Consider the following 26,835-nt stretch of genomic DNA (forward strand, 5'->3'; position numbering starts at 1 on the left):
TTGTTAAAAGCAGGAATCTGGAAGTCCCTCCTGTTGCCAGCTCACTGTCAGACTTCCTACACGACACACTGTTGTGTTTCCATTTCTAAAATGCTAGTTTTCCCATACAGTGTTCCTTCATGTTTTAATTCTTTATAAAGCACTTACAGGGTTCTTGACATGGGAACAATGTGGTGCAGGAAATGTGGGTGATGATGGAGTCATACCTCTGGATTTTTTGGTACCTTTGTGAAGATAGGTGCCATAGAGCTGCAGTAGCAGAAGAGCTGGTGTGAAGGAGTACAGCTAACCTCATTACAAGGTGTCTGACAAGCATTTTATTCCTTTAGGACTTCATTGAACAATTTAGGAGCTTTTAATAAGCAGCCTCTGTTAAGAGCAAAGAGCAGCTGCAAGCAGCAATGCCATTTTAAAGGCCCAGAATGGCTTTTAGGCCTGATGCCAGCTAGCAGGCATTACCACCTTCTGTGAGAGCACTAGGAACAGGCCTGCTGTTCACCAGCCTTGTATTTCTGTGCAAACATTTGGTGGGCTAATTTCGCTCTCTGAATCAGTAATGTGATTATTTAAAAAAAAATAAAATAAATAAAATTGCCAGCTTGAAGTGATTCCAGCTGCAGGGGCTGTCTCATCCCAGCCTGCTGTGCTCAGTGAACACAGGAGGGCAGTCTTCCTCCAGAATATTACTGAAATTAGCCCAAAATACTGAATGAAACAAAGAAAACTCAAACCTTTGTCTTCAGTTTTGGAATACTTACAATTTTTATCTCTAACAGCCATCTTGTAATGTCTATAATATAACCTTTTAGGCTAAAAATAGCCTTTTAAACTTGCTTTTAGTAATCCAGCACTGTTAAGGAAGAGGTATATAATTGGATGGATTTTGTTGAATGACATTTAATCTCATGGACTGTTGCATTTACCTGACACCATAGTATTTATATTATTTTCCTACCTAGTTAGTGTTTTATTAATAGTTAAATTGTTGAAAAAAATGGATATGTCCAAGTTGTTTCTTTGAGCTAAAGACATAATAGTTAATCTGTTGTTTGGCCTCTTTCAGAGCTGGAAACTGAAACCATTTTCTTTAACTCTATTTTTGCCATTGTGGATTTAGTCCCTTTGCAGTTCCTGCTCTTTGCTGTGTGTGCTTCTAACAAGGCAGGCTGAAAAATTGATATTGCTTGGAGGGCAACATAACATGACATAGTGCACAGCTGATGAACTAGCACCAAATGAAATTAGAAGTGTATTTTGCTGATCATCTGCTGAGTTTCCTTTGCCCTGTTTGACTTACCATTCCATGTGGTTTATTTTGGGGGCTTTGACTTGACAAACTTTATTGCAAAAGAAATAAGTGATTCATTAGCTTGTTTTCAAATCAATATCAAGATATCACTTGAGAGATAAAAAATATGCCATGTCTTAGGTCAGAGTTACAGCACTGACATGTGTCTTTAGTAACTCAGCTGAATTTTTTTTGGAAAGATACTTTGAATGGTTAATAGTTTCCTTATAAAGCCCTTTTTGTTTTGTGTTTTTTTGGTGGGACTTTTTGGTTGGGTTTTTTGTTTGTTTTTTTTTTTGAGAATTTAAATTGCTTTTTGAGTATCTGTATTTTTTCTGTTTTTCTGACTGAAGCTTATTAAGACTATAAAAGGAAATCAAAAGTGTAGTAATCCTTTCTGAAGAAAACCACTTCTAAATTCTCTAGTGCTTCTGGAATGTTCTCTGCTCTAATTTTTGGGAGCTGATTGTGAAATCTTAAAAATGTGTTTAATCTTGCCATTAAAATACAAGGCGTTTTTAAATAATATTTAAAATTTTGATCTGTACAAGACTATTTAAGCTAAAGGCATAATATATTAATCTGCCTAACAATGCCTGTAAATTTGCTCTTGCCCCCTGCTGGATTATAATGTCAAAAAAATGCAAATTATTAAGTCTTTGAGGAAAGGGAAGAATGCAAGGAAACATTCTATGTCAGTTTTATAGCAACTTCTAATTTTTATAATCTGTAAAAACTGAGCTATTGTGTGAATGGAAATGAGATTTCTGTGTAATTTCCTGAATGCAAGGCAAGCACTCCTGATTCTTTGGGGTTTGTATGCAGACAGCTACTTGCTGATGCTTGAGGTTTCCCAGATAATACCAGAAGGAAAACTGCCCAGACTTGTCGGTGTTGGTTGTTGCTGCTTGTGTGCCTGTGGGCAGCAGTGGGACTAACAAGAATCGAGACAATTTCATACCACTGCTGCTTGAAGGAGCTCAGAGCACAGCAGCAGCCACATGCTCTGCAGCCACTTAATATAAACATCTAGAAATAGAGTGGGCACAGGGTCTGAGGTGCAGGCACTTGGCTGTTTATCACCCCAGCGTTTATTGCAAAAGGAAGTGATTCTTGGCCACGAGACTTCAAATTTGTTCGGTGCCTATTATCACACTGCTATTCATTGTTCAGAATTCAGGGGCCTGACTCCTCTTGTGTCAGAGTGGACAATTGACTTCTGGAGTCACTGCCCTGGGCAGGTGTTTCTCAGCCTTTCAGCAGCTAACTGTGGGCTTAGGTCACAGATACTACCTGGCTTATCTCCAAATCTTCTGTGAGTGGTTGGATGGGTGTCGTTTTGCAAGTCTCTTTAAAATGAAAAGACAGGGATTTCCCCCAGAATTTCACACTTACTGTCTTTAAGTCAGCATCAGTGTACTATTTTCAGTCTCTCCCTCTATAGTGCATGTAAAAATAAAAGGAGAGCAGTTATCTACAGAAATAGCCATGTTTATTACTTGGCTAATGAACTGTATGAATAGAAGTAAAGTAGTTAGTATCATCAATGTAAAATGGTAAGAGAAATCTTAAGTGGAATTTTAGGTTACTTGCTGAGCTGACATATACAATGTTGCGCTTGGGATTTTTTACAGCACGCTGAGATACCTCAGTGATCATTTGGGGAAATGACTTCATGTTTTCATTTGAAGAGCCTGAATGCTATACTCCTCAGTCTGCTTCTAAAAATTGCTTGGAGCATGTTTTTTTTCTTTGGTGTGTTGTATGTTTTTAAGGCCAGTATCCTCTCAAAAAGTAGAATGTCAGCATTTTTTGGTAGGTGTTTGTAGTGTAGCTGCTTGCTCCCTCCTTTCCTCTGATGTGGTTCTAAGGGAAACCATCTAACTTGCCTTGATTGGTGGAAATTCTCTAAAGAGACTTTAGAATCCATTACTAAATGAGGATCTATAATAGAGGACTTCAGTTTTGTACTCAAAGTTAATAGCATTCCATTTCTAAGAAAATCCTGCTTGTTAGTGCAGCTATGAAATGCTGTATCAAGAGTGGGAATCATCAGTTTGGGACATCAGGGCATTATTGTAAATGTCCAGATATTCAGCAAACAGGGCTCACTTGAGGAGTTAGTGCTTGAGGCTCAGTTTTTAACAGAGGTGTAAATTACCTGATGTAAAAAGGCTCTGTATTTAGACTATATAACTGAAACTTTTATCCCCTTGTCCAAAATGGTATTAGGCTTTTCTTCCCTCTGAATTAAATATGCTAGAGAATTGCCTTTGCAGAAGTTGCTGTAGAACTCAAACTTTCAGGAATCTGTTGTGAAGGAACATTTCCTTTATTTAATGTGACCATGGGTTTTCTAAAATTCAAACTGAGAACATTTCAGTGTCATTTCAGAAATAGGTGCAAAATATTCACTTTAAGCACAAATGAGTTTGAAAATGCATGCCTTTCTGCATGTAAATTCATGTGTAGTCATTCAGAGATGAAAAATACACCATAAATCAAATCTGTTTAGGAATGTGTCCAATTACCAATGCAGAGAAGAAGTTCTCTTCTAAAAAGATTTGGGGTTTTGCAGTGTTATTTATGGAAAATACATCTCTCTTGCTACTGTGATGGTGTACATGAATCAAATCCTGACATCTTTGAAAAGATGTGTGCACTTTTAATCATCTGGCTATTCCTTTATCTGTTTTTTGGCAGCTAAAGTTCAGTTTCTATCAGATGAATAAAGTTGCAGCTTCATTGCACATGTAGTCAATTCATGTACTAAAAGGTAGTTGTGGAATGTAGACATTTGTCTGTAGCAAGTCATAGTATACTTGGGGCAGTAGCTAAATAAAATTATAACTGGCATGCTGCCTCATAGGTGTCATTTAGGCTGGATTTCTACTGAAGTGTGGAAAGACACAGAAGGGTGTAAAATATGGCATTAAATCATAAAGTTGTCCATGTGGATAATCATTGTTTTCTGTATCACAGAGCTGTATTTCACATGTGTGTGCATCTCTGTTGCTAACGCAGCTTCTCTCTTGCCAGGCCTCAAATACTGTCCTGCTTCTTTATCCTTCTCAAACAGGACACTGTGCTTTTCCCAGCACAACCTAAATAACTCAAATAATTGTATTAATAATAGAAAATATTCTCATTCCTGGTGTTTATCACTGCTGAAATATACCATGTGTAACACTTGAGGCAAGGGAAGACAAACTTGGATCTGGAAATTAGTTTAGTTGTCTCAAAAATGAAGTGATGGATAAATAAACATGGTTTTTCTAGGCAGTGTAGGCTTTGTTAGTTAAATCTAGTTTGTCACTACTTTTGCACTTCTTCACTTTTGAGTATTTTCTTTTAAATCCTTCCTTTTTCAGTTTTAGTATACCAGGAAGTTGCTCTCTGTATATGTGATTTTTAGCAATAAAAAATTTACAATTCTCTTGAATATCTGATCCTCTCTGTTTCTGTATAAAATTTTTTCTAAGATTCTGCAAAATTGAAACTCCTTTATGTGGATTTGATTACAGCTTTTTCCCACCTTTACCCTTTAAACGAGTATCCTGTGAACAAAACAGTTCTTAAGATCAAATCTAGTGGTTTTCTGTTTTTCACTGAGTTTCAGTTTCTTGAAACATACATACAGCTGTCTGATAAGGATTATGTTTTAATTAGTGTATCAAAATCTCAATATTCAGGGCAATTGTCTTAGGATGATTCTTTGACAAATTAGAATAGTTAGAGAATTGTCATGTAATTTTCCATGTTTCTTTACAAGAACGGGGTATAGGAAGTAGTTAACTTGTTTTATCCTTAAAATGTTTTCTTACTCCCATTTAATGTGAAGGCAGAGGGCACTGTTTTTCATACAATACAAAAGTGCTGCTATTTCAACTTTGGGTGAAGGTCTCATGGATTCACAGTACTGTCAGTGTAGTGGATTATAGTTTTTAATGGACATTTCTTCATGCAGAAAATCTACAAATGTTTTGACTCTAAATTAAATTAATCTCACCGAGTAGTCTGAGAGCCAAAAATCTGCAGTCAGCATGGTTCCTACTTATTAGCTCAACTTGGATATTTACAGGTTTCAGAGGCAGTGTAGTGTTAAGTAAAGCCACTGCCATGAAAACGTCTTGTTCAGCTTCTTTTTTTTTGACACTTTCTTTGTCCTGAGAAAAGCTACTGTTTTTTATGAAAAACAGCTTCTCTTTGAATGTTTCTTTAACTTTCATGGCTACACTAATTGCCTTTTGCTCCAGGGTAATAGCCGGACTGTAGAAATTAGGCTGGACCTCCCTGAGCTGTTTTTGGAGTGTTAACGTGGCTCTGAAATCGACCCTTTTCCCCTTAAGCTCCCCAGCCCAAATCTTAGTGTTAACCTCTTACTTTCCCTTTCTATTTCACCTTTCTCTCTGTATTTCTGTCTCTTACTCTGCCTCTACTTTTAATTAGTATTACCTTAGTTATCCCATGTCAATAAAGTAAGATTAGATGAGAATATTTTAGTTAACCACAGCCCAAGCAAACAAAAAGACCTCTTTTTTTACCGTGCATTGTTTATGCAAAACCACTAATCTGGGAGGGTGATTTACTTGAATGTGTTCTGAATTCCTGCTGGAGCACTTCCTAAAGTGACCTGGCCTGTGTAAGGGGAGCAGATACCTGCTCTCACACCTGCTGTGGAAATGCTCCTCTTTCTGTGTAGGAGCCCTGGTGCCTGTAATGCACAGCATCCTTACAGTAAATAAATAAATACCATCTGTGGCTGTGAAATGACTCTACTTCTACTTTTGAGCTGGCCACAGAAGCCTCCGTTTATTCCTTTGGATGTTTTCTGCTCTGCTTCCATTGTCTGTTGCTACCAAAGCTGCTTCAAGGAGCTCAGACAAAGCAGTGAGGATTGCACTGAGGGCACTGGGCAAGAGAAGTTTGGAGTCGTTTTTGCTCATAACCCCTCTGAAGGAACGTGATTCACACAGAGTCACAATCCTGCTTAACAAACGGGAAGGTTAAAAAGTCAAGAGGCTGTTAACAAAGGCTGTGTATTAATGACTTATTTTCTAAATATTATCCCGAAGCTGTGATGTTGTTCTGTGTGTCAGATGAAATTGCAGGAGTGTTGTGAGGTTGTTTGGCCTGTCAGGCTGTGAGTCATGGAGCTGGCTTTGTCTGGGCTCTGAACTGTGGGGGGGACTTAAGGCAGAGCTATATTTAGGATTATCAACTGATGTCAAACTGTGGAGCACTGCTAAACAACACTGTTAAAGGGGCAGCCCTGGATAGTTCAGGCTCAAAGTTTAGATTGTTTGTAGGGCTTTTTGGTTTAATCAATAATTGGAAAAGCTGATATTTACTAGAAGTATTCTGCAGTTTGCAAACCAAGCAGTGTAAGTTTCAGCTCCATTTGTATTTTGCTAGTAGAAACTATTGTCATTTCATAGTCAGAGCCGTATGATTTGAAAACAGCCAGCCTAGATAGTTCTTCTAGTTTTACATGCTTCAGAATCTGAATGGGTAAGAACATTATGTATAAAGAATTGTTAAATTCCAGTCATAGATAGACATGAAATAATGCTTGAAGGGCTGTTAAGATTGAGTTTGTCTTAAGATGCAGAACACCTTCTCGCCTTATTTGATTGTATTTTGAAATTTTTTCATTAATGCATGGAAGCAAATTTAGATACCTTTTTGCATCTAATTAAGACTAAAAGAAGTAGGGTTCTTGTCTCAACTTTCTTGCTCCTTACTACCTAATTCCCTCCAGTGAGGTCTGTTATGTATAGGGACAAAAGTCAAGTGTGATTTTTAAAAATTAAAAGTTACATTTACAAAGCTGCTTCTCTGTTGTGACTGTCATGGATTGTAGCTAATGTTTTTTGTGGAGTTTTAAATTTGCTCATCTTCCTTTGAGCATATATATTTTGGTAGATAATTCACCTAATTTGGTGGAGAGAATTTTCTATTGCAATCTTTACTTCTGGTCCTGTTTGTGTGAAAATATTGAGATTGCAGTAGGAAAACTGCAGTGAGTGTGAGGACCCCAGCTGTGATGAGTCAAAGTTTTTCTGGACACAATAGAGGTGATTTCTGTCATCCCAATAAATTTGAAGTCTTGAAGTTTTTTTAAGACGCTTGATGTTGGTTTAAGTGCACTATTATTGTCTTGAATGTAGCCAGACCTTTGCCAAGACAATATACTGGTGGGAAAATAGAAAAACTCCACTCTGAGTGTGTAAGTTTTACAGTTGTTTAAGTTAATGTATGGGACATAACAGTTCATCTGTTACTGACATTTTAAGCTTCAGTGAAATGCCAGCTTTGATACAAGTCTGTTTCAGTGACTAATTGAATTTCTGAAACATAATATTGAGCAACAAATACTCATCCAATGACTTGATGTTTTCCAAGTGTCATATGTTAAGATTTGTACAATATTGAGGTATTGGGTCACCAGCTGTGTGAGTTGCATGGCTGTGAACCTGTTACTGTAAATGAAAATGCAACCTGCTGGTAGTTCTTGTTCCATCAGTTACTGCACTTACACAAAGACATTCACACTCTTTGGCATGCTGGAGCTCATGAGGACAAGGCAGCTCACATGATTGAGAAGCTCTTAAAATGGGATGTAAAATGTCTGGAATCCTGATGGTTATATTTTTTGGAGCTTTTGCATAAAAGATTAATTGTTTTGTGATGTTCAAAAAGGAAGTTCTCTGAGCAGTGTTACTAATAAAGCCTGGATTCCTGTGGACTGATGTCCTTAAAATCCTCAGCTCCCCTCTCTGCTGCAGTGGTGTCCCTGTTGGCTGTTGGGTGCACGTGCTCTCTCCAGGCAGCTGCTTCCAGGCAGGATATGTAATGATTGTGTTTTGCCTGCCCTTTCTTCAGTGAGATCACCAATTTTGGTCTCCCTTCAGTACTTAGCCATTGGTTTTACATAACTTGTGGAAACTTAATTACACCTGAACCCTCTGCTCTCTCTTGCTGGTGAACTTAGTGGAATTGACAACATGTTTAAAAGTTGTTGAGGGGAGCCTGTGTGATTACAGGAGTTGCATTTACTTTGGAAATGGCACTAAAAACATACTCCATTTTTAACAGATCCTTTTGTGTCCACAGTCCCATCAGGAAGTATGACATACTGTGTTGAAAGCCTTGCCTCTCAACCAAAAAGAGTCATTTCAGTGCTCAGGCATTTTTAGCAGAATGCCTCTCATTTTTAGTAAAAAAGGTTTATCTATCTGGAACTCTTCCAAAGCATTTAAAGCTGATACAGAGCAGTGGCAAATAGCCACATTACTTCTGTCCAGAAAAGCAGCTGACTTTTTTTTTTTTTTTGTGTGTGTGTTTTAAGGTTTTGCTTTGTCTTGAAGCAGCAGCCAACCACTGCTATTGCCTGTGGGTGACACTTGATACCTCATCTGTGGGCTCTGCTGCTTAGGCAGCACAATGTCAGCCAGCCTGGCATCCTTTGGGAGGGCACAGAGCTGGGGCAGGCAGACCAATTAACTTTTTTCACAACCTAGAGGTGTTAGCTGCTCCCTCTACATAGATGGGAAAGGGGGAAAAGGTCTCTCAAGTAGTTTTTGGAGATGCTGGTTGTTTAACCCAGTGTTCTGGTTAGTGTCATCATGCCATTGGGGTTTCACTAGGATTAATATGTTGAGTTGCCTGTTCTTGGACAAAATGTCAGAAGCAGCCTCTTAATGCTTGATAGTTGATTGCAAATTGGGTGAGAGGAAATATTGCTTTTTATTAGATTAATTTTACTCTGTTTATTTAGTATCCTGAATTATCTCACTCAGAGTCTGACAAATGCTGGTGCTGAGGAGCCAGAAGTGGGGACAGGCTTGATTTTTTAGGGGGCAGCTGGCAGTAGATCATCCCAGCTGTATTTGGGATGGTGTTCTCAGACTGCCTTTTGGGGTGGGGTCTCTTTGCCTTTTATCCTTGAATGCAAATGAATCAATCAGTGACTGGGAACTAAAACACAGGGTTTTCCAGATGTGGTGGTGTTAAAGCTTCAAGCTCCCTCCCTGGTGTCTTTTGTCAGTGTGAGGCTCGTGCCTGTTCGTAACAAATGAAGACAGCCATGTTGAAGATATTCTCAGTGCATATAGACTCATGTGACTTAAATAAAATTAAATTGTTTTGTTGGTTTTGGGGTTTTTTTGCAACAAGGCATTAAAAATCAAGATCATTTCTATTTAATATCTTCATTTTAAAGTAGAGGAATAATTTAAAGCCCAGTTTAATGGTGTGGTCCTCTGCACTAGTTTTAAAAATTCTCCTACCTTAGGAATGATCTATGTATTTTTTTTCCCATCTTTTTCTTGTCCTAGAGCTAATGGAACTTATGTTGCAATATTTTAGGAAGTCAAAATTATGCAGACTGCAAATTACAGTAATAACTCTCGATGATACATTAACTGAAGTAATCGGAAATTAGGGCGAAAATTACAGTTCTCTTTCCTTTAGGGGAAAAAGGTTTGGGGGGATAAGGAGGATAAATAGCATTCCTAACTTTTAGGGGGTTTTTACATTTTAAATATGCTTGATTTTGGTATGCTTGGGTTACTCAGAGGCAGACTGGCAGTATTACTTAAAGTGACGCTGACTTTTAAAATCCAATATTTAAATATAATTTTGTGAAAAAATAAGAATTCTTTTCAGTCTGAGGTCAGTATTAATGGTAACGGGTTTTCATGTGGCAGCAAGTTTTTTCGTTCTTTTTTTTTTTTTTAATTTGAGTGCATTTTCTGTATATTTTTTAATTAGTTTAGCTACTGACCTGGAGCATGTGATAAATAACTCATTATCAATAGCTTCCTAGGCTGCTGATATAACAAGTGTATTTAAGACATCCCTGTTCCCTCTCATGCCATCTGTTTTACACCCATTATGTCAAATAGTCCCAATCTGAGACATTTGAAAGGTGCTTTATTTAGTTAGAATCCTTCTGATTAATTATTTCCCAGAATATTATTGCTTGTGTAACTACAAATGAGCTACTTAAAGGTTTCTTTTAGCTTGAAGTGAAATTTTATATTCTTCTTTATCCGTCTTGAAAATTATTATATTAAAAGTAAACATCAATTTCTGCATAATGCAGGCTGAAGTGGTCCATTACTCATGGTGCTTTGGAAGACTCTAAGCCATATTTCCCAAGGCAGCAAAATCAGGCAGCATAAATCAGTTACAGACAGATGTGTTGGGGGGTGGGGAGCTTGCCTTTAAAAGAAAGCATTAGGCATTGGGGCAGGTCTTGGAAAATTGAATTTTAATTAGTTACTTGCATGTCTTACAAGTTAACAGGATAAATGGTCACTGGCTCAGGCATTTCCCACAGGATACTGTACACATTTGGTAATGAGTGTGCTGCTTCTGCCTGTGCTGTCTGGAATATCCTCATAACTGGTTAGTTTGTATTTGCATTTATCTCATGTATTGGGTGATGAGGGCCTTATGTACTTTTTTAAAGAAATGAAATATAGATCAAGTATATTGGGATTCTACAGTTAAACGTAAATCAGTGCATGGATGGACAAAATTTAATGAGTTTTTAAGCTAACTGCCATTGTCTTTTGCAGTTGATACTTCTAGTGGTAGATTCTAAATTCCCCGTGTGCCTGGGATATGTAATGCAGACTTTGTAGGATTATGTTCATTTAGCTTTTTCTAGGCAGAAAGGACAAAACTTCCAAGACTTTTACAGATTAAAATTAATTCTTTGCAAGATCAGTGCCTGAAGGCCTCATTCATTTTAACACCACTTATAATTGATTCTGGAAAGTAACAGATGTTACTTCTATTTTACAATCTTCAGTTTAAAAAACCAGTATATACATGAAGTCTGCCCATTTTCAGGAGACATTGCTAAAACTGAATAAAGCCTAAAATGGCATTTGCTCTTTGGGTGGTTTGTAGACTATGCTATAACTAGTCTGATTTATGAGGAAATCATTTGATGTTATTGATTAGCTGAGATTAGTTATTTTTCTCTGTTGTGGGAAGCATTTGATCAAGAAATTAGAAGAATTAAGCTTTCTATTGTGCTGAAAACCCTAATGAAATGAGCTTTTTTCATTTGCATCTCGCCTCCAGTACTCTCATAAAAATAGAAAAATATTGTATGGGAGTTTATGTCTTCCCATTGTCTACTTAGAAATAAATACTGAACTTTGCTGCATGTTCAAGTAGAAAGGCTTTGCCTCCATCCCCTTTCTTTTAATGTTAAACAGTTTTCACGCTCAATTGGATAGAGCAGAGCTGATTCCATGCCTCCCTTCTCAGCCTCAGGCTGCTGCCTCCCTCTCCTCTGCCTTCTGAGCATCCATACCTTTCAATGTAGGTGAAATATTTGAAAGAAAACGTTGAAATAAATTAAGAAGTGATTGTTTGGGTTAATACTTCGATATCTATTCTTTTCATGATTCTGTAACACACAATCCTCTTTTAATAGATTTCCAGAACTGAGCATGTGTGCACAGCTGATATTTTGATGGTGGTCCTGCTAAAGATTGTTCTGCTTTTTACTAATGTAACTAGCCAGAGAAGTTGGTTTTAAATAACTTTCTCTCCTTTCTAAAGTCCAAAATAGCAATGTCAAATGTGTCTTTGCTAGATGACTGCTGGAGATTTGTCTTTCTTCTGCTAGCTCGAGTGGAGAAATTTGGATCTCTTGGTGTTTGTTTCTTTTGCCAACTTAGATATTCATATCAAGCAAAAGTCAAGTCTAAAGCATTTTACCAAACACTTCAATATTTTCTTGGGTTTTGTTGGTGGTCGAGGGTTTTGTTGTTTGTGGTGGCTTTTGGGGGATTTTTTTTTTTTTTTTTCTTTTTCATTTAATAGATTTCTCATTTTACCAGTAGGAACCAGCAGTGGATGGCCAGCATGTGTGCATGTGTGAAAAATGCAAAGAGGCCTCCAGAGCTACACCTGAAACATTTCACAGAAAGATACATAGAGTCTTCAGAGAGTGTAGTTAAAGCTGTGTTGACTAGAAGACTTTCTTTGTTCTTGGAGGATTGCTGGGCAATTTTTTTCCCTGCATGGGATGCTCCATAAGAATTCAGCTGGTCTGTTTTCCAGTACAACATGCAATTTTATTCATATGTTTATAAAGGCACATTTACTATTACTAAATAAAAAAACCTCAACAGCAAATCAGCATTTCAAAAGACTTGTAGATTATCAAAGTAAATCTGTTGAAACACATATTCCTAAGTTCCATTTGTTTGGGACAGCAACCATTCTGAACCGGTGCTGAAGTTCTGGTAGTAATTTTTTTAAAAAATTAAGTAAATCCAGATGTGTTGCTGTCAGGTCAAATTAAAATAATTTATTTAAAGTAATTATAAATCTAAAATTTAGTTTGTGTTTCAGAAACCCATGCAGAGTTTTGTGCAGCACTAAATGCTTCCCATGTGCAGTAATGGAAGCATTAATTTGACATACAGGCTGTAACTGAAGTGAGTTCCAGTGCCTATGCACAAATATCAGTCCACATATTTACTGTTGTTCAGTATTGCTGCTTTCAAGTGATGTCAAGTTGAGCTGGTGTGTGGAAAGGAATTTTAATGTGTGGGCTCAGGCAAAATACATTGCATATATACTGCTGAGGACAGCTACTGACCATTTTATAAAACCACAGAAGGTGCTGTTCAGTGCTTTATCAAGAATGCTTTACAGTTAAAAGGTTAAAGTAGTTTTAATTGGAGTAAAGATTTATTTTTCCTTTTTTTTTCCCCTGTGGAATTACAAGTGCATAGATTTCATAATAGGTAAAGATGGATGGGGGTCTGTTACAGATATAAGTATGAAATTCCTAGGTTTCTGTGCTGAAATGACACTTAAACATAAATGTTGAAAAATTGGGATAATTTTCTTTAGTCTTGAGCTCCAAAAATTAGTATGGCATGATAAATGAAATAATTGTATAGCGTAGGAAAAACATGATTATTTGAAATACTTTCATCTTCTGTATTTATTGGTCTCATTAGGCAGCTTAAGGAAATCAATATTTCATCTTGACTAGAACAGTTTGTAAATCCAGAAGCCAGATTTGGAATGTTAACTGATTCTGGTTTAATTCTGTTTTCTTTAAGGTAAATTTGTATCTTAGCAAGCAAATTTCTGACTCAGCTTTGATGACAGCTTTGTCTCACAGACTGAGTGCAGGTATATCTCAAGCCATTCACTGTAACTGTTTAATGTAAAGGTGTTTTTTTACAATTTCTTTGAAATTATTCATAGTCTCATCTGAAAACGTATAGGAATGTTCATAATTAGAATTGTCAGCTCAATCAGCACTTAGGAAATGTGTGTTACCATGCAGTCTAAGGGCCTCATGAAATACATGGTATTTTTTCCCAAAGACACTCAGCAGAAGATAAATTATGCTTGTTTACTCATTGTGTGTTTGCAATCCTTCTAGAAACTAAAATCTAGTAGTAGAATATTTTAGTGGAACATGCTGTTAGATGGTGTTCTTGCTCTCCTTGCAGCTCTGGAAGCAGGCAGCTTTGTTCTTTGAACTGCTGGTTTTTCCTAAAGGAGCTCAGTGGGGTGCTCCAGCACTTTTTCATCTTTCACTTCTTGAAGATTCAGTGGTAAAGTGTCAGTGTCAAGAGCTGCTTGTTGCATTCAGTGTCTTGCCACAACTGTGCCCCTTGGAGAGAGGGAGTTTTGTTGTAGCATTATTGGTAATATGGCTGAGTTTACTCTCATCTGATCAGGAAGTCAGGCTCAATTTCCCTTCCAACTGCTATGAACTGAAAAGTAAAATTTTATAATAAAATTACACCTGAACACCTTTGTACTGAGAAACTGAATTCATGTTAATCTCCAGTGCATAGAACTTGTGGTTTTGAAAATCAAGAAGAAACTGGGACAAATGGTTCTACAGTCTGTTGGATACTGGTGATTTTTAGAGATTCAGCTCAAGAAAAAAAGTTGAGAAGGCAGAAAAAGCAAATGTTGAATTAACTCTTCTGTAAAATGATTGGAACTGAGAGCAGCTGAAACCATGCACATACCTTACAATATTCTCTTTTCCATACAAGCAATTTCACTTGCCTCAGAAAGAAGTAAGGATTGAGGGGGAAGTGCACAATTAGAGATGAGGAGGCTCACCAGCAATCTGTGCTAACATGTGGTGTGTATTATGGAAAAAGTTGATGAAATCTCCCCTAGAATGTGGTCTTTGTCTTGATTTACATTCCCTTCTCTTCTAGAAACAGCTTCTAATATAGAAAGGTCAGATTCTGCCCTCAGATGTCTCTCTGCAGTGCCCATGAGACACAAGAGGAACATGCTAAAATCTGAGGTGATAAATGTGTAATACAAGTTATTCTTAAGCCACAGTAGCTGCTTGTCCCCACAGTTACAGTCATATAATCCCAGTGATTAGTAAAACCTTATAAGATTCCTCAAATGTAAAAGGCATACTATTGTAACTGAGCTTAATTCCATCAAAAGCCACTTTTTCCTTACAAAATCCCTCCTTTTAATTTTTTTTTTTTTTTTTTTTTTTTTTTTTAATTAGGGACAGTAATGAAATCAGCTGGAGGCTGATGCTTAAAGTTTATCTGGTTACAGTGAACCCCTCTTAGTCACCCAACAGGTATCAGTGTGCTAATGGTATAATCTTTTGTAGTTTTAAGCTAGATATTGGGAAAAGGAGAATTATTTGCATAGATTTGAGGAAGAATGATGATTTATATGGAAGCATTTTCCTTGATTTTAAAATTATTTTAATATTATTTGGCCAATACAGTTTGTTCTATTTGTTTTAGTTGGCCTTTAGCCTATTTACTTCAGGAATGAACTGGAAACATCCAAGCCAATCATACTTTTAAGGTGGATTTGTGAATATGTTTTCTCATTCATATTTTTAAAATCACCATTTAAAGATATTTCTTTTAAAATGTCTCTCACAGGGCATAATAAAAGCTTTTGTATTACTGCTCAAAGGAAATTATAAAGGTGTCGTGTTTGTATAGTCTCGTTGAAACAACAGGCACATGCTCACTTTGAGATTTCAGATTGTGTAGATTTATAAAAGTTTGCATCACTCCTACATAATTCATAATTATGTAGGAGCTTGCATGTTCTTCACTGATACATAGTGAGGTGCCTGGAGCATTTAAACCAGGAGGTTTTCCATATTGTAAGGTCCTGATCTTTCTAGGAGGTATCATTGATAGGAGATGATAGATTTCAGTGGAGACAGAGCCTTACAGAGAAGATTAACATTAGATTTCTGCTTTACTTAGTTCCTGACTGTGTTAGTCCAAAGCTTGACAAGTCTCCATTCCAAAGCAGCCCAGGATTCTTAAGTGGTGATATCATCAGTGAGAGAAGATAAAGATCGACTGAACTAATGTGCTGAGGCTAGTAACAGTGTGGCAGAAGTTAAAATTCAAACAGCTTTCATTCTTCTTTGTTCGATTTTTCACACTGCAAACTAAATTATTCTCTTATCTGATTGAAAAACTTCAGTGTGGTGGTGGTGGTGTCTGCTTCATTTTTTTGCAACTTGAAGGAACATTAAATGCCTAAATCTTTCTACATCAAGAGAAACTAATTACATATACCTTGAAGTTGATCTGTTATGTGTTCAGATCTTTAAAGCTAAATTGAGCTGGAAAAGCATACTTTAAAGACAGCAAAAGCAATGTACAAGGTGTAGTGGTTACCAACAAGACATAGAAGTGGAAAGTAAATTGAGGCCTGCCTTAAAACTCTATTCCTTTTGAAAATTTCAGTCATGATGTTCTTATCTCTTTTTATCATTTATTTTCTATCATATGCTAATATCTGGGGATACAGGTAGTTATATACTTGATTTAGTATTCTTATCTTCTAGAGCAAGTCAGAGAAGGAACTCAATAAAAGAAGAACCTTTGTAAATCTCATCTTTCACCACCAGTGCAATAATTCTCCCTGAACCATTATTTGGTCTACTTTTAAAAGCACAAACCACCTCTGAAGGCCTTATTTACCGTTCTCTTACTGGCTTTTATTGAGGCTTAATTTTGGAGTGTTTTTTTAAAACCTTTCAAATAACATATTGATACACATTTGAGATCTGTGATCTCAAGTAGTATGTGATCTGGACAATAAGTTTAGGACTTATGTACCATCATAATTAGTGGAATTCTTCCATTGCTATGTCATGTAGTACATTGGAATTAGTTTTGTTACCTCTTCCTGTAAAATTATTCAGAAAACACATTAGCAGTTACTTAGTAATCACATTATGCAAAAAGAGTATCCAAGAACCTTTGTAGATGTTTTCCAACATTTATTACTAAGAGTTTTTTAATTAAATAGGTTCAACGTGGCTGGACACTGCTCTGTGCTGGCTCACACACTTGAGCAATTAAAACACTCAGGTTGTAAGCCTAACAGTTTTCATGAAAACTGACAGAGTTTTTTTCATTTTTAGTGTGTTATTGATGCCAGACACTTACATTTAATGTATTTTTGCCTTCAAATGTGAAACAGAAGAGCAAAAAGCTTCTTTTTTTTTATGACAGTAAGAGTGCAGGAATGTGTTAAGAAGAGAGTGAGTCTATCTGAAGTAAGATTTAGTAACTTTATTTCTCTGCTTCACATTATAGTGTGCAAAGAATCTGTTCACCTCCCATTCTAAATCATTTTCATTTTACCAGCTGGAGAAGATCAGAATAAAATGGACCCATCCCTTTTCTCAGTCCCTGGTGGTGATGATCCAGCATTTGTTTTTCATTCAAACCACATGTTGAATAAGTGAAAAAGAGGAAATACATGCTGGTCATAGGTCAGGTGCAACACAGAGTTTATACAGATTTATTTTCTTTGTAGCATCTGCAGTCATGCATTTAAAGCCATTGAATGTTGTTCTGCTTCCAGTTATTTTGAGGCAGGTTTTCTTATATAATGACATTTTGGGTTTTGGATTACCCTGTTGGCCAGGCATCCAGCCTCCAGAGCTGGAGGAACAGCCTGATTCTGCAGATGAAACTGCAGCAGACTCTCCAGAACTCAAACTCCTGCATGATCTCATAGGGTGGAAGCTGACCCTCTTTGTTTCTGGCCTCAAATGAAGAAAGCTAAGCCAAAAAAACAACAACAAAAAAAAGCCTGGAAAAGTATTAGGGTAATAATGGGCAGTTTGGGGTGAAGAACTCCTTGGGCATGTAGGAGAGAATGAGGAGAAAGGAGCACAAATATACAGCAGCCTACAATGTGAATTTAATTTTTAAGCAGATACAGATTATGAGCTGAAGGTTTGAGTTTTCTCATAGCATTACAAGTCACATGCTCATTTAATTTATACTCCATTAGAACTGCACTGCTCATTGCTTATGATTGAAGGAACATCAGGAAAAGTGATTGTATAAATTGATATCAGCTTTATTTGTTGTCTTTATTATTCACACAGTTCTAGTTGTGTTTTAATAGCTTTGACTGAATTATGAATGATGTGCAGTTGGTTAGGAATTTGAAGGCAATAATTTCACATTCTCTTAAATGTGCCAAGCAGCCAAAACTAAGTATGCATTTACAGCAGCTATTTTGCAGATTTATAGCTAATATTTTTTTCTGTATTTTTTCTTATCACTACAATTTAATCTCACTTTTCTTCAACTTGTCAGCATTATAATATATATAGAATGAGAATTAATAGCTTACAATGGAATCAATTCATTTTTACAAGAATCAAGTTGGAAAAAAAAGCGAATCCCAAGTGGGCATAAGGGAGTGGGAAGGGGAAAAAAGCATTCTTCACAATAATAATAATGAAGCAGTGGAGGAGGTTGCCAGCAGAGACTGTGCAGTCTCTACTGTGAAAAGTGTTTAAACTTTGAGTGGAGAAGGTCCTGAGCAACTTCATGTAATTGTGAAGTTCACCCTGCTTTGGCCTGGATGTTGGACTAGATGACCATTGCAGGCCTCATGCAGTCTAAGTTTTTCTAAATTTAAACCACGAGAATTAAATCTGAGCTGTACAAAGCCTTGGACATATTAGAAGGGAAAAAAGTCCTCATGTCCTTTCTGTTCTTCAGAGCTATAAACATGCCTTTTAAAATACTGAGGGAATGCAGTGGGAACTGTGAGACTGAATATCAAATGTCACACCAGAGACTTAAGAACCCAGTTTATGGACAAGTATCTTAACAGATCCTTTATATGAACAGTGAGGAATTCTTGAATCCTCCTTTTGTAATTAGAATGATCTCACCTTTTATAAACTTGATGATCATGTTTTTAGTCTCATTTAATATAACAGTTGATGACCTTTTCTGGTTGTTTTGCCTTTTTTTTCCCTCAATTTCTATTAGGAATAGGAGGCCTGCAAGATTTTGTGCTGAAGTCTGCAACTCTGTCAACATCACCTGCTTGTCCACCATTTACACCTCTCAACTTTGAAGCTACCCCGATTGTGCGAGTGGCTGTTGAACCAAAACACCCAAGTAAGCTGCAGGGAGAGTGGGGGAGCCAACACAGCTCAGTGTGTTGGCCAGTTTGTGAGCTAGCCCCTGAATCGGAGACTTGCCCAGTATAAACTAAATGTATGGGCTGCCTGGAGGGCAGTGTGAGTTGTCCCAGCTGCCTCACTCCTGTGTCAGTAGGTGAGACACAGAAGTTGCTGTGACCTTCTGGGACAGCTGTTCACAAGTCAGACACCACATGTGCTAACTCTTCAGTGTTCCTTTACTGTGGAGGTGAGCAGATCTGTGGGTTCTCCATGTCTGCTGCTGTTCTTTTGTATGTGTCATTAATCTTGTGCTGTAGATTTGCAGTACTGCTTCTCCTTAATGTCCCACCCACTTCTGCAAAACAAAGAGTGGGGTACCTCTGGCTTTATTGGAATTTCAGCCCAATTCCCATTTGTTGTTGTAGTTTTGGTAGAACCAAAATAACTGGCTTTATGTTCCATTGCAAAATACTCTAACACCAAGATTACATGTTGTTTATTTAGAGAGCTAGTGGACAGCTTGGCAGCTATTTGTTTCATGTGTTTGAGTAGCAGATAATCATATATTGTACATCCTGCATTTGTTAAAGCAGTTTTGAAAGTATTGGAAATTACTGGTTTTGCTGAGTGTAGTATTAAGTATTAAAGGAATGTAATTCTAGAACTACTGACCAGTTTTGGGGTAATTTTTGTTCCTTAAGAAAGGAAGCTGGATCATTCTTGCACTATTACTTAGTTTCTCCTCCTTAGTAACTTCTGAGATTATGATCTGAACTAAATTTTTTTGGGGGCAGAAGCCTGAAGGGTGGTTATATGTACTGAAGTTTCCTGAAAATCCATTGCTGCTTGCAATAACAGGAAGACAAGGAAATTGTGGCCATTGCAGTTGCCCAGAGCTGTGTGTAGTGTTGAGGTGGCCCTTGCACCCTGTCATGTGTGCATTGCACTGCCTCATCATACCTGCTTCAAAACTGCATCTGCTTATGTGGAAAAATGACTCATATAAATTATTTCCCTGTGTACATTTTACAAAATTACTGCTTGTCTTCACACTCATGTCAAAATCTTCCTATATGATTGCCATAAGCTCCAAAAGAAAAAAAAAAAAAAGTAGTACTCATCACTCTGTGAGCTTAAATGCAGAGACAAACATGAAAGTCTTTGTTCAGCTGCCTTGGCCGTGTGAAATAATACTGCAGTTTTTCCACTTTCCATTTATTTTTTGGTTTTTTTTGTATTTTTTTTCAAGGATGCTTTTCTGTTAACACCCTTACAAGCTCAGCAGTAAATAAACAATATCATATTTCTTTTAATAGTCTCAAGTGAATGACAAGTTTAATGTCACTCTTCCCTCTGAATATGAATATACATTACTGGAAACCCCTGGGGTATTCTCTACTGAATATGTAAAATAAAAAAAGAATTCATAATTAATTTCTTTAAATTGTGTTCATTATGAAAGGCTGCTGACATGAGGTGTTCAGGCATAGCTTTGATGTAATCTAGCCAAATTTGACTCAGCTGTGCTTGTTCATTCTCCATTAACTTTAAGACAGCTCTTTTTAAACACCTTCATTTTAGAGACAGCTGTGATTTGTTTCACTGAAAAGCTCTCACATTCCTGATTTTTCCTCTTTTCAGATTTTAATTACTTTAAGGCTTTCTAGTGGCTTACAGCTACTTCAAAATCCTTCCTGTGCTTTATTTGCAGTTATGCCTTCTAAGTAATCCATATGGAATACTTTTACTTTTATTTCAGTGAAGGTAATGTTATTATTTATGTATTTGGAGCATTTTAAGCATTAGCAATTTAGAAGTTGCTACACTTAGTTGTGAAAGATTGCAAGGAAATGAAATTACTGAAAGATGACTTTAAAAAGTTGTAGTAGATAAGAAAGGTTATAATTTGATAATTTGTGAAAATGAGGAGTGAAGTCCTGAATTTTTTAATCACTTCATTTTGATAAAATTAAGGGGTTTTATTGGGTGTGAGCTGTTCATGAGCTGTATCTGAAGTTAATTGTGTATAGGAAGCAACATAGCCTAGTCATAGTCAATAGGTGACTTGTTCTACTGAACCTGCTGTAAAGCTGTGTAAACAAAAAATGTGCAATCCATTGAAGTGTGGTGTTATATGGTTAAAATTGTATGATGTGAATTTTGTCATCAGCACATAAATTGCTGGTGACAAATTCTGAGTGCAGCTTATGTTTTCAGTTGCTGCTCTTAAAACCATGCTGCTCTGTGTGACTCATAAGCAGAAAATTGCCCACTGAAAGATTTGCTTATTCCTAAAATACCTATTTGTGTTCAGGCTTCCATAAAAATGAGTGTTACTATTTCTCAGTTTAAGTCTCTCCTATTTTGAGTATTTCTTTCCCAGTATTCCTTTGTTAATAATACCCTGTTTTGCCAGGTGATATGCCTCAGCTGGTCAGAGGGATGAAGCTTTTAAACCAAGCTGATCCATGTGTGCAGGTTTTAATCCAGGAGACAGGAGAACATGTGCTGGTGACAGCAGGAGAAGTTCATCTTCAGCGCTGCTTGGATGACCTGAAAGAAAGGTTAGAGGGGCAAGGAGGAAGAAATATTTTTAGTTCAGTAGGTGTCTGTTGTATTTCTCTGTCAGATGGGTATCTTTGATTTATATTCTGGTAAAATAGAGCTTTATCCACGAACAGTTTTTACCATTGAATCATAAATGTATCTTTTTGTAGCTTTATAGTTAATTTTATAATTATCTGCAGTTGGGCAGAAGCCACTAGCTTATCACTTGTATACATCTAACACACTCCTGGGGCACTTTCTAGAAATTACAAATTGCAGTACTTTCAGGAGTCTAAAAGTGTAATGTGGCATTTGTACAAAATAAAAACTGAGGAGAATCATATCCAATAAATGAACTCTGAAAAATTAGAAACCACCAAGACCAAAATTGTATGTGCACACTCTATCCTGTGCCTTTTCTCATTGATTTTTTTTTTCAAATGTTAATCTGTTCTCATTCATGAGTAGCATTTTTTGCAAGCACACATGCATATATTTAGTATCCTCTAATGTTTCTTCAAATGGCAGAAGAACAGATGTCTGAAACAATCCCTTCTTGTAACTTCATTTACTAAAACATTTCTGGTTCTTCTGCCATGTACATTTACTGGCATTTTCTTTCTAAACCAAAGAGCAAACCTGATGAATGGTTGAATGTTTGTCTTACTGTACCCATACTCATTTCAGTTAATATCAGGGAACTGTAATTTCTTACGAAAATTAGGCTGGATGACTTGTAAAACTGGATATATGTTTTAATGGTTATTCTCATTGCAACTTAGTGCAAGGTATTTTTACTGCTTCTAAAAACGTAGTATTATTTATTGATACATTTTGCTCAAATGTCATGTGTTTAAGCAAAACTGGTTGTGCCTGTCTTTAGCTGCAGTTTGCACAGCAGGATTGTATTATTGGCAATGGTCCAAATCTGAAAAAAAAGAAAGATAAAATAATACTCCATGACAGGGTAATAAGATTATAGTGAGCAGCTAGTAGGACTTACATACATTAATGTACATTTACATTCCTAAACTTTTGTCTCATGTACATAATTTTGGAGGTTTTTATGAGTTGTCATCTAATTTATTTTTTAAGAGAATGGTAGCCTGTCAAAAGTTACCATTTTGTATCCCTGTGCTTGTGGCATTGTGAGCAGAAACGAGAAACACCTGGAGACACAGAGCAGGGCTGTCCTGCCTGACTGTGGTTCATGATTTCTCAGTTGGGGACCAGCTCCCAGAAGGTGTGTTCACTGTGGAGCTCATGCTCCTTCTAGATCTCTCAGGATCTGGCATATTTTAGTTGCCATCCCTCACACACCAGCTCATGGTGATGCCTTGAGAGGCCACTTAGAACAGAGGCTAGACAGTGTTAAAGGAATCAGGTAGGTTTTATTAAAAGGCCTTCAAAGGATACACCTTGGGCAGTAAAAGCCCAGCTGTGGCTACACCCAAGATGGACAATGGGCCACGAGTTTCACACTTTCATAAGTTTTGGTCCATTTCCATGTTGGGGTTAATTGTCCAATTACAGCTTCAGGTTCTTCAGTCCCACCCTCCCAGATTGCTCCCCTCAGTTTGCTGTTTACACTTCTTGGGGCTGAAGCTGCAATGGTGTCCTTGGTTCTCGGGCTAGAAAAGGATTGTTTTGTCTAACTAAACTGTGAAAAGAACTTGCCAACACTTCATATGAAGTTCAAAGTTATATACTAATGCAGTACAGAATCTGGAAAATATGAAAGCTAAAATTTAAGGCATCAGCAGGACAAGAATTGTCCCTTCCTTCTCTCCCCATTTTGTAGAAGAAAAAGTCCAGAATGGGATCCTTTTCTTGCTCCATTCCTCATGGATTCTGTGTAAATTCTGACATGGTAAAGTGGTACTGCTTAACTGTTAAAGTGTGAAGAGGAGAAGTTGTGCTCTGGAATGTTAGTTTTAATTATCTCTCTTTGTTTGTATAAATGTTTAACTTCTAAGTACACATAATTTAGAATAGCAAATGGTGAACTAGGGATCAAGACAGCTTATAATAACCTTAAAATGTGACCACAAGTTTTTCTCCCAAAATATTGGGAAAGTCATTCAAAATGGTTGAGTCCCACTTGAAGTAAGGAGGCAAGATCCTGATACTGGCATCTACCACAATTGCATCAACTGGGTTTTGCAGATTTGATGCTTTTGGACTAGTTACAGCAGTTGAGGAGGTTCTGCTGAATTCAAACTAAATTGCATTGTCAAGATTTTGATCAGACTTTTTCGAAGGCACATATTTAATTTTAGCTTTCCCACTGTGTATTTAGAAAATTATGTTCAAGTGACACATTGTCAGAGATGTGAAGAGACATGGAAACAACTAAAAGATTAGTCCTGTATGTTCATCTAAATGATTAAATATGGATGTCCTGCTTGATTTCACTAAATTTATATTTTTTTCTTCCCAATTAGTTCTTTTTGAATGGAGTAAGAAATTAGACTTTGTAACTTTGAACATTTTATCTTCTGCATTGTACAACAGAAATTTTTAGAAATTTCTGTCCCAGGATCATTGCAAATACTAAGCATCAGAAATTAAGTTACCCTTTTCAGAATGTGAAACAAAGAGAATTAAGGTAATGGTGACATGTGGGTGGGTTTGTGTTTGGTTTTTTGGTATAATGCAAATCCTTAAAAGAACTGCAAAAAGGATAAATCTTCTGGTTCTGACTCCCATGGAAATAAAGATTACAATTGTATTTGCTTTTCTTCTGCAACTTTTTTTTTTATCACTGCCAAAATTTACTGGAACATAGGAAATTTTGCTAAGTCCTTCTTTTGTCATTTAATAAACCTGCTCAGAACTCATGGATGGTTAAGAAGGATACACAGCTCTGATCTTTGAGTCTGTCACCTAATAAATAATTCCTTCTTTTTTCTAGCTGTCATTCACAAATGTTTCACCTGACTTGAAAGCATCACTTTCTAGCATTAAGCTTTTATAATGGTGGTTATCAGACAAAGCTCCGTTAAGCTTTCCCAGTGCTTTGTCTTCTCTGGGCATCTCCCTGTGTGGGCAGATGTGCTGGCTCACACCAAGTGTCCATCTCTGTGCTGTGTCTGAGCACTGTGGCCAGCAGCAGGGATAGGAGGAGTAAAACTGGAGTAACTGTGATGCTTTCCCAGGCTTCTGTCATTTTCAGTCCAGGGCCCTTTGTGGTTTGGTTGTCACTTAATCCTGGTCAGCCTTTCCCATGCCCCATGTGGTTTTTTAGGTCTCTGTTGCACCCTTGGAACATCTGAAGGTTTCTTGTGCTTGCATTCCTTTGATCATCTTTATTCTCAGTTTTTTTCTAGCTCTGTTTCGTTTGAGGGCAGAGAACAGCAGCACAGTTTCCAAGATGTGGGTGAACCAGTGATTTATGCAGAGACATAGCAGTGCTTTTGCTTTTATTTTCTTGAGTTCCTTTCCAAATATTTCTGAAGACATAAAAGGCAGTGCTTCTTTTTTGAAGTACATAAAATTTGAGTTTGAAATGCATTACCTAGTAATCTATGTTGCAATCAGACTTCTTCATGAACATCTGTTCCATGTTAAGGCCATTGCCCTACCTCCCACCCCCAAGTTTAAAACTAGTTTCAAGATTTTAAACTAATTCTTAACCTTCATTTTGCAGGTTTGCAAAGGTGCAGATTAGTGTATCTGCTCCCATTATACCCTTCCGAGAGACCATAACAAGACCTCCCAAAGTCGATATGGTGAATGAAGAAATTGGAAAACAGCAGAAAGTTGCTGTCATACACCAAACAAAAGAGGACCAAAATAAAATTCCTGAAGGAATCCAGGTTGATTCAGATGGGCTTGTTACAATTAATACTCCAAATAAACAAGCTACTCTCAGTGTAAGGGCAATGCCACTTCCTGAGGAGGTAACTCGACTTCTTGAAGAAAACAGTGACTTAATTAGAACTATGGAACAGCTCAACACTTCTCTGAATGAAGATAAAAAAGCACATGAGATAAATCAGAAGACTCTTGATAGAATCAAAGAATTCAAACAAAAGTTGGAAAAAAGTCTTCAGGGTAGAAAGTGGAGAAATGCTGTTGATCAGATCTGGTCCTTTGGACCACGAAAGTGTGGGCCTAATATTTTGTTACATAATTTTGAGGGCTATAAAAGATCTGTGTGGCAGTGCCTTGGAAGCTCTGTGAAAGAAGTAGGTAAATACAGAGACTTTGACAACAGCATAGTAAGTGGATTTCAGCTGGCTACACTTTCAGGTCCCATGTGTGAAGAGCCTCTCATGGGTGTTTGTTTTGCAGTGGAAAAATGGGAAATAAATAAAGCTGGAGATACACTGTCAAACAGTAGGCAGGATTCGGGGGAGCTTGATGCCACAGAACACCAGCAAAATGAAGATAATACTGTAGCAAGCAGCTGCACTGCTGAAGGTGCCAGTGCAAATGAGCAGGACAGGAACCAGAGTGGCACAGACTCACCTGAGAAAACAAGTAAACACAAAGGAGAATCAGTACTTGCAGATTGTTATGGCCCTTTCTCTGGACAGCTGATTGCCACCATGAAGGAAGCCTGTCGTTATGCTTTGCAGGCAAAACCACAGAGACTCATGGCAGCAATGTACACCTGTGAAATCATGGCTACTGCAGAAGTTTTAGGTAAGACCAGGAAAATAAGCCTTTGCCAAGAATTTGCCTTCTGATTTCCAAGGTGAGGTTTTATAAATGAGACTGAATCAGGAGGTATAACTTCATTAAAGGTTTTGTCAGACATCTTTTATAGTTCTCCAGTAGATTCTCAAATGACTTTCTAATGCCTGTAATATTTACACCATTCTGAATGAGAATTCAGCATTCTTCTTGCCTGTCTGAACCATGGGCATAAATATCAATGCTACACCTTTTTGAAATGCAAGATACAAATTCTTGCCTTTCTATGAGGTTTTTGTAAGACCAGCTTCAGTAACCATGAGTATCAACACTGTGCCTCATAATTAAGGGTAAGTTCAGTGAAGGGAAACCTCTCCTGTTATTGAGGGAGTGCAAGATCCTAGCAAATGCCATATCAAGATATTTTAATACAACAATACAGAAATAAAATCAGGGAAAGGAATATTAAATTATTGTTGCAGTCCAGTTGGTAATTTTGCGTTTTTAAGTAGCATCTGTATCCTGGTATGCAAGTTGCTCAACCCAGCAGATGCCAAATGGTGTCACTTATATTACCTTACCACTTACACCTACTTAAACTTGTTTTCATGACCTACTTATGACACCACTTAACTGTATTTGTTCTTGGAGTTTTCCATGGGAGTTGCTTGCACACTGAATCTGATCCAAAGCACCAAGATTTTATTTAAAAGTAATTTCCAGTGCATTTAACCTATCAGCAATTTTACTTTGACTGTACTAATCATGGCACAAATTACAGCATATCCCATTGGTTACTTGTAAAAAAATCTCAACTGTTGTACACACAGTCATACTGATAGCAGTCCAAAGACCAAAAATTACACTTGTTGTAATGGAAAGAAATGCCTTT

At 37.1% G+C, this 26,835-nt stretch overlaps 1 protein-coding gene across 1 annotated transcript in view; it reads left to right on the top strand.

The window, feature by feature from the left end:
• Positions 1 to 26,835, top strand: part of EFL1 (elongation factor like GTPase 1) — a 63,857-nt gene that overhangs the window by 24,485 nt on the left and 12,537 nt on the right. The window contains exons 16-18 of the mRNA XM_056499490.1: positions 18,619 to 18,750; positions 21,172 to 21,319; positions 24,952 to 25,952. Of these exons, the coding sequence (XP_056355465.1) occupies positions 18,619 to 18,750; positions 21,172 to 21,319; positions 24,952 to 25,952 (1,281 nt within the window). The remainder of the gene's footprint in view (positions 1 to 18,618; positions 18,751 to 21,171; positions 21,320 to 24,951; positions 25,953 to 26,835) is intronic.

This window comes from Oenanthe melanoleuca, chromosome 10, assembly GCF_029582105.1.
Source record: "Oenanthe melanoleuca isolate GR-GAL-2019-014 chromosome 10, OMel1.0, whole genome shotgun sequence".
In the NCBI taxonomy this organism is placed as follows: Eukaryota; Metazoa; Chordata; class Aves; order Passeriformes; family Muscicapidae; genus Oenanthe; species Oenanthe melanoleuca.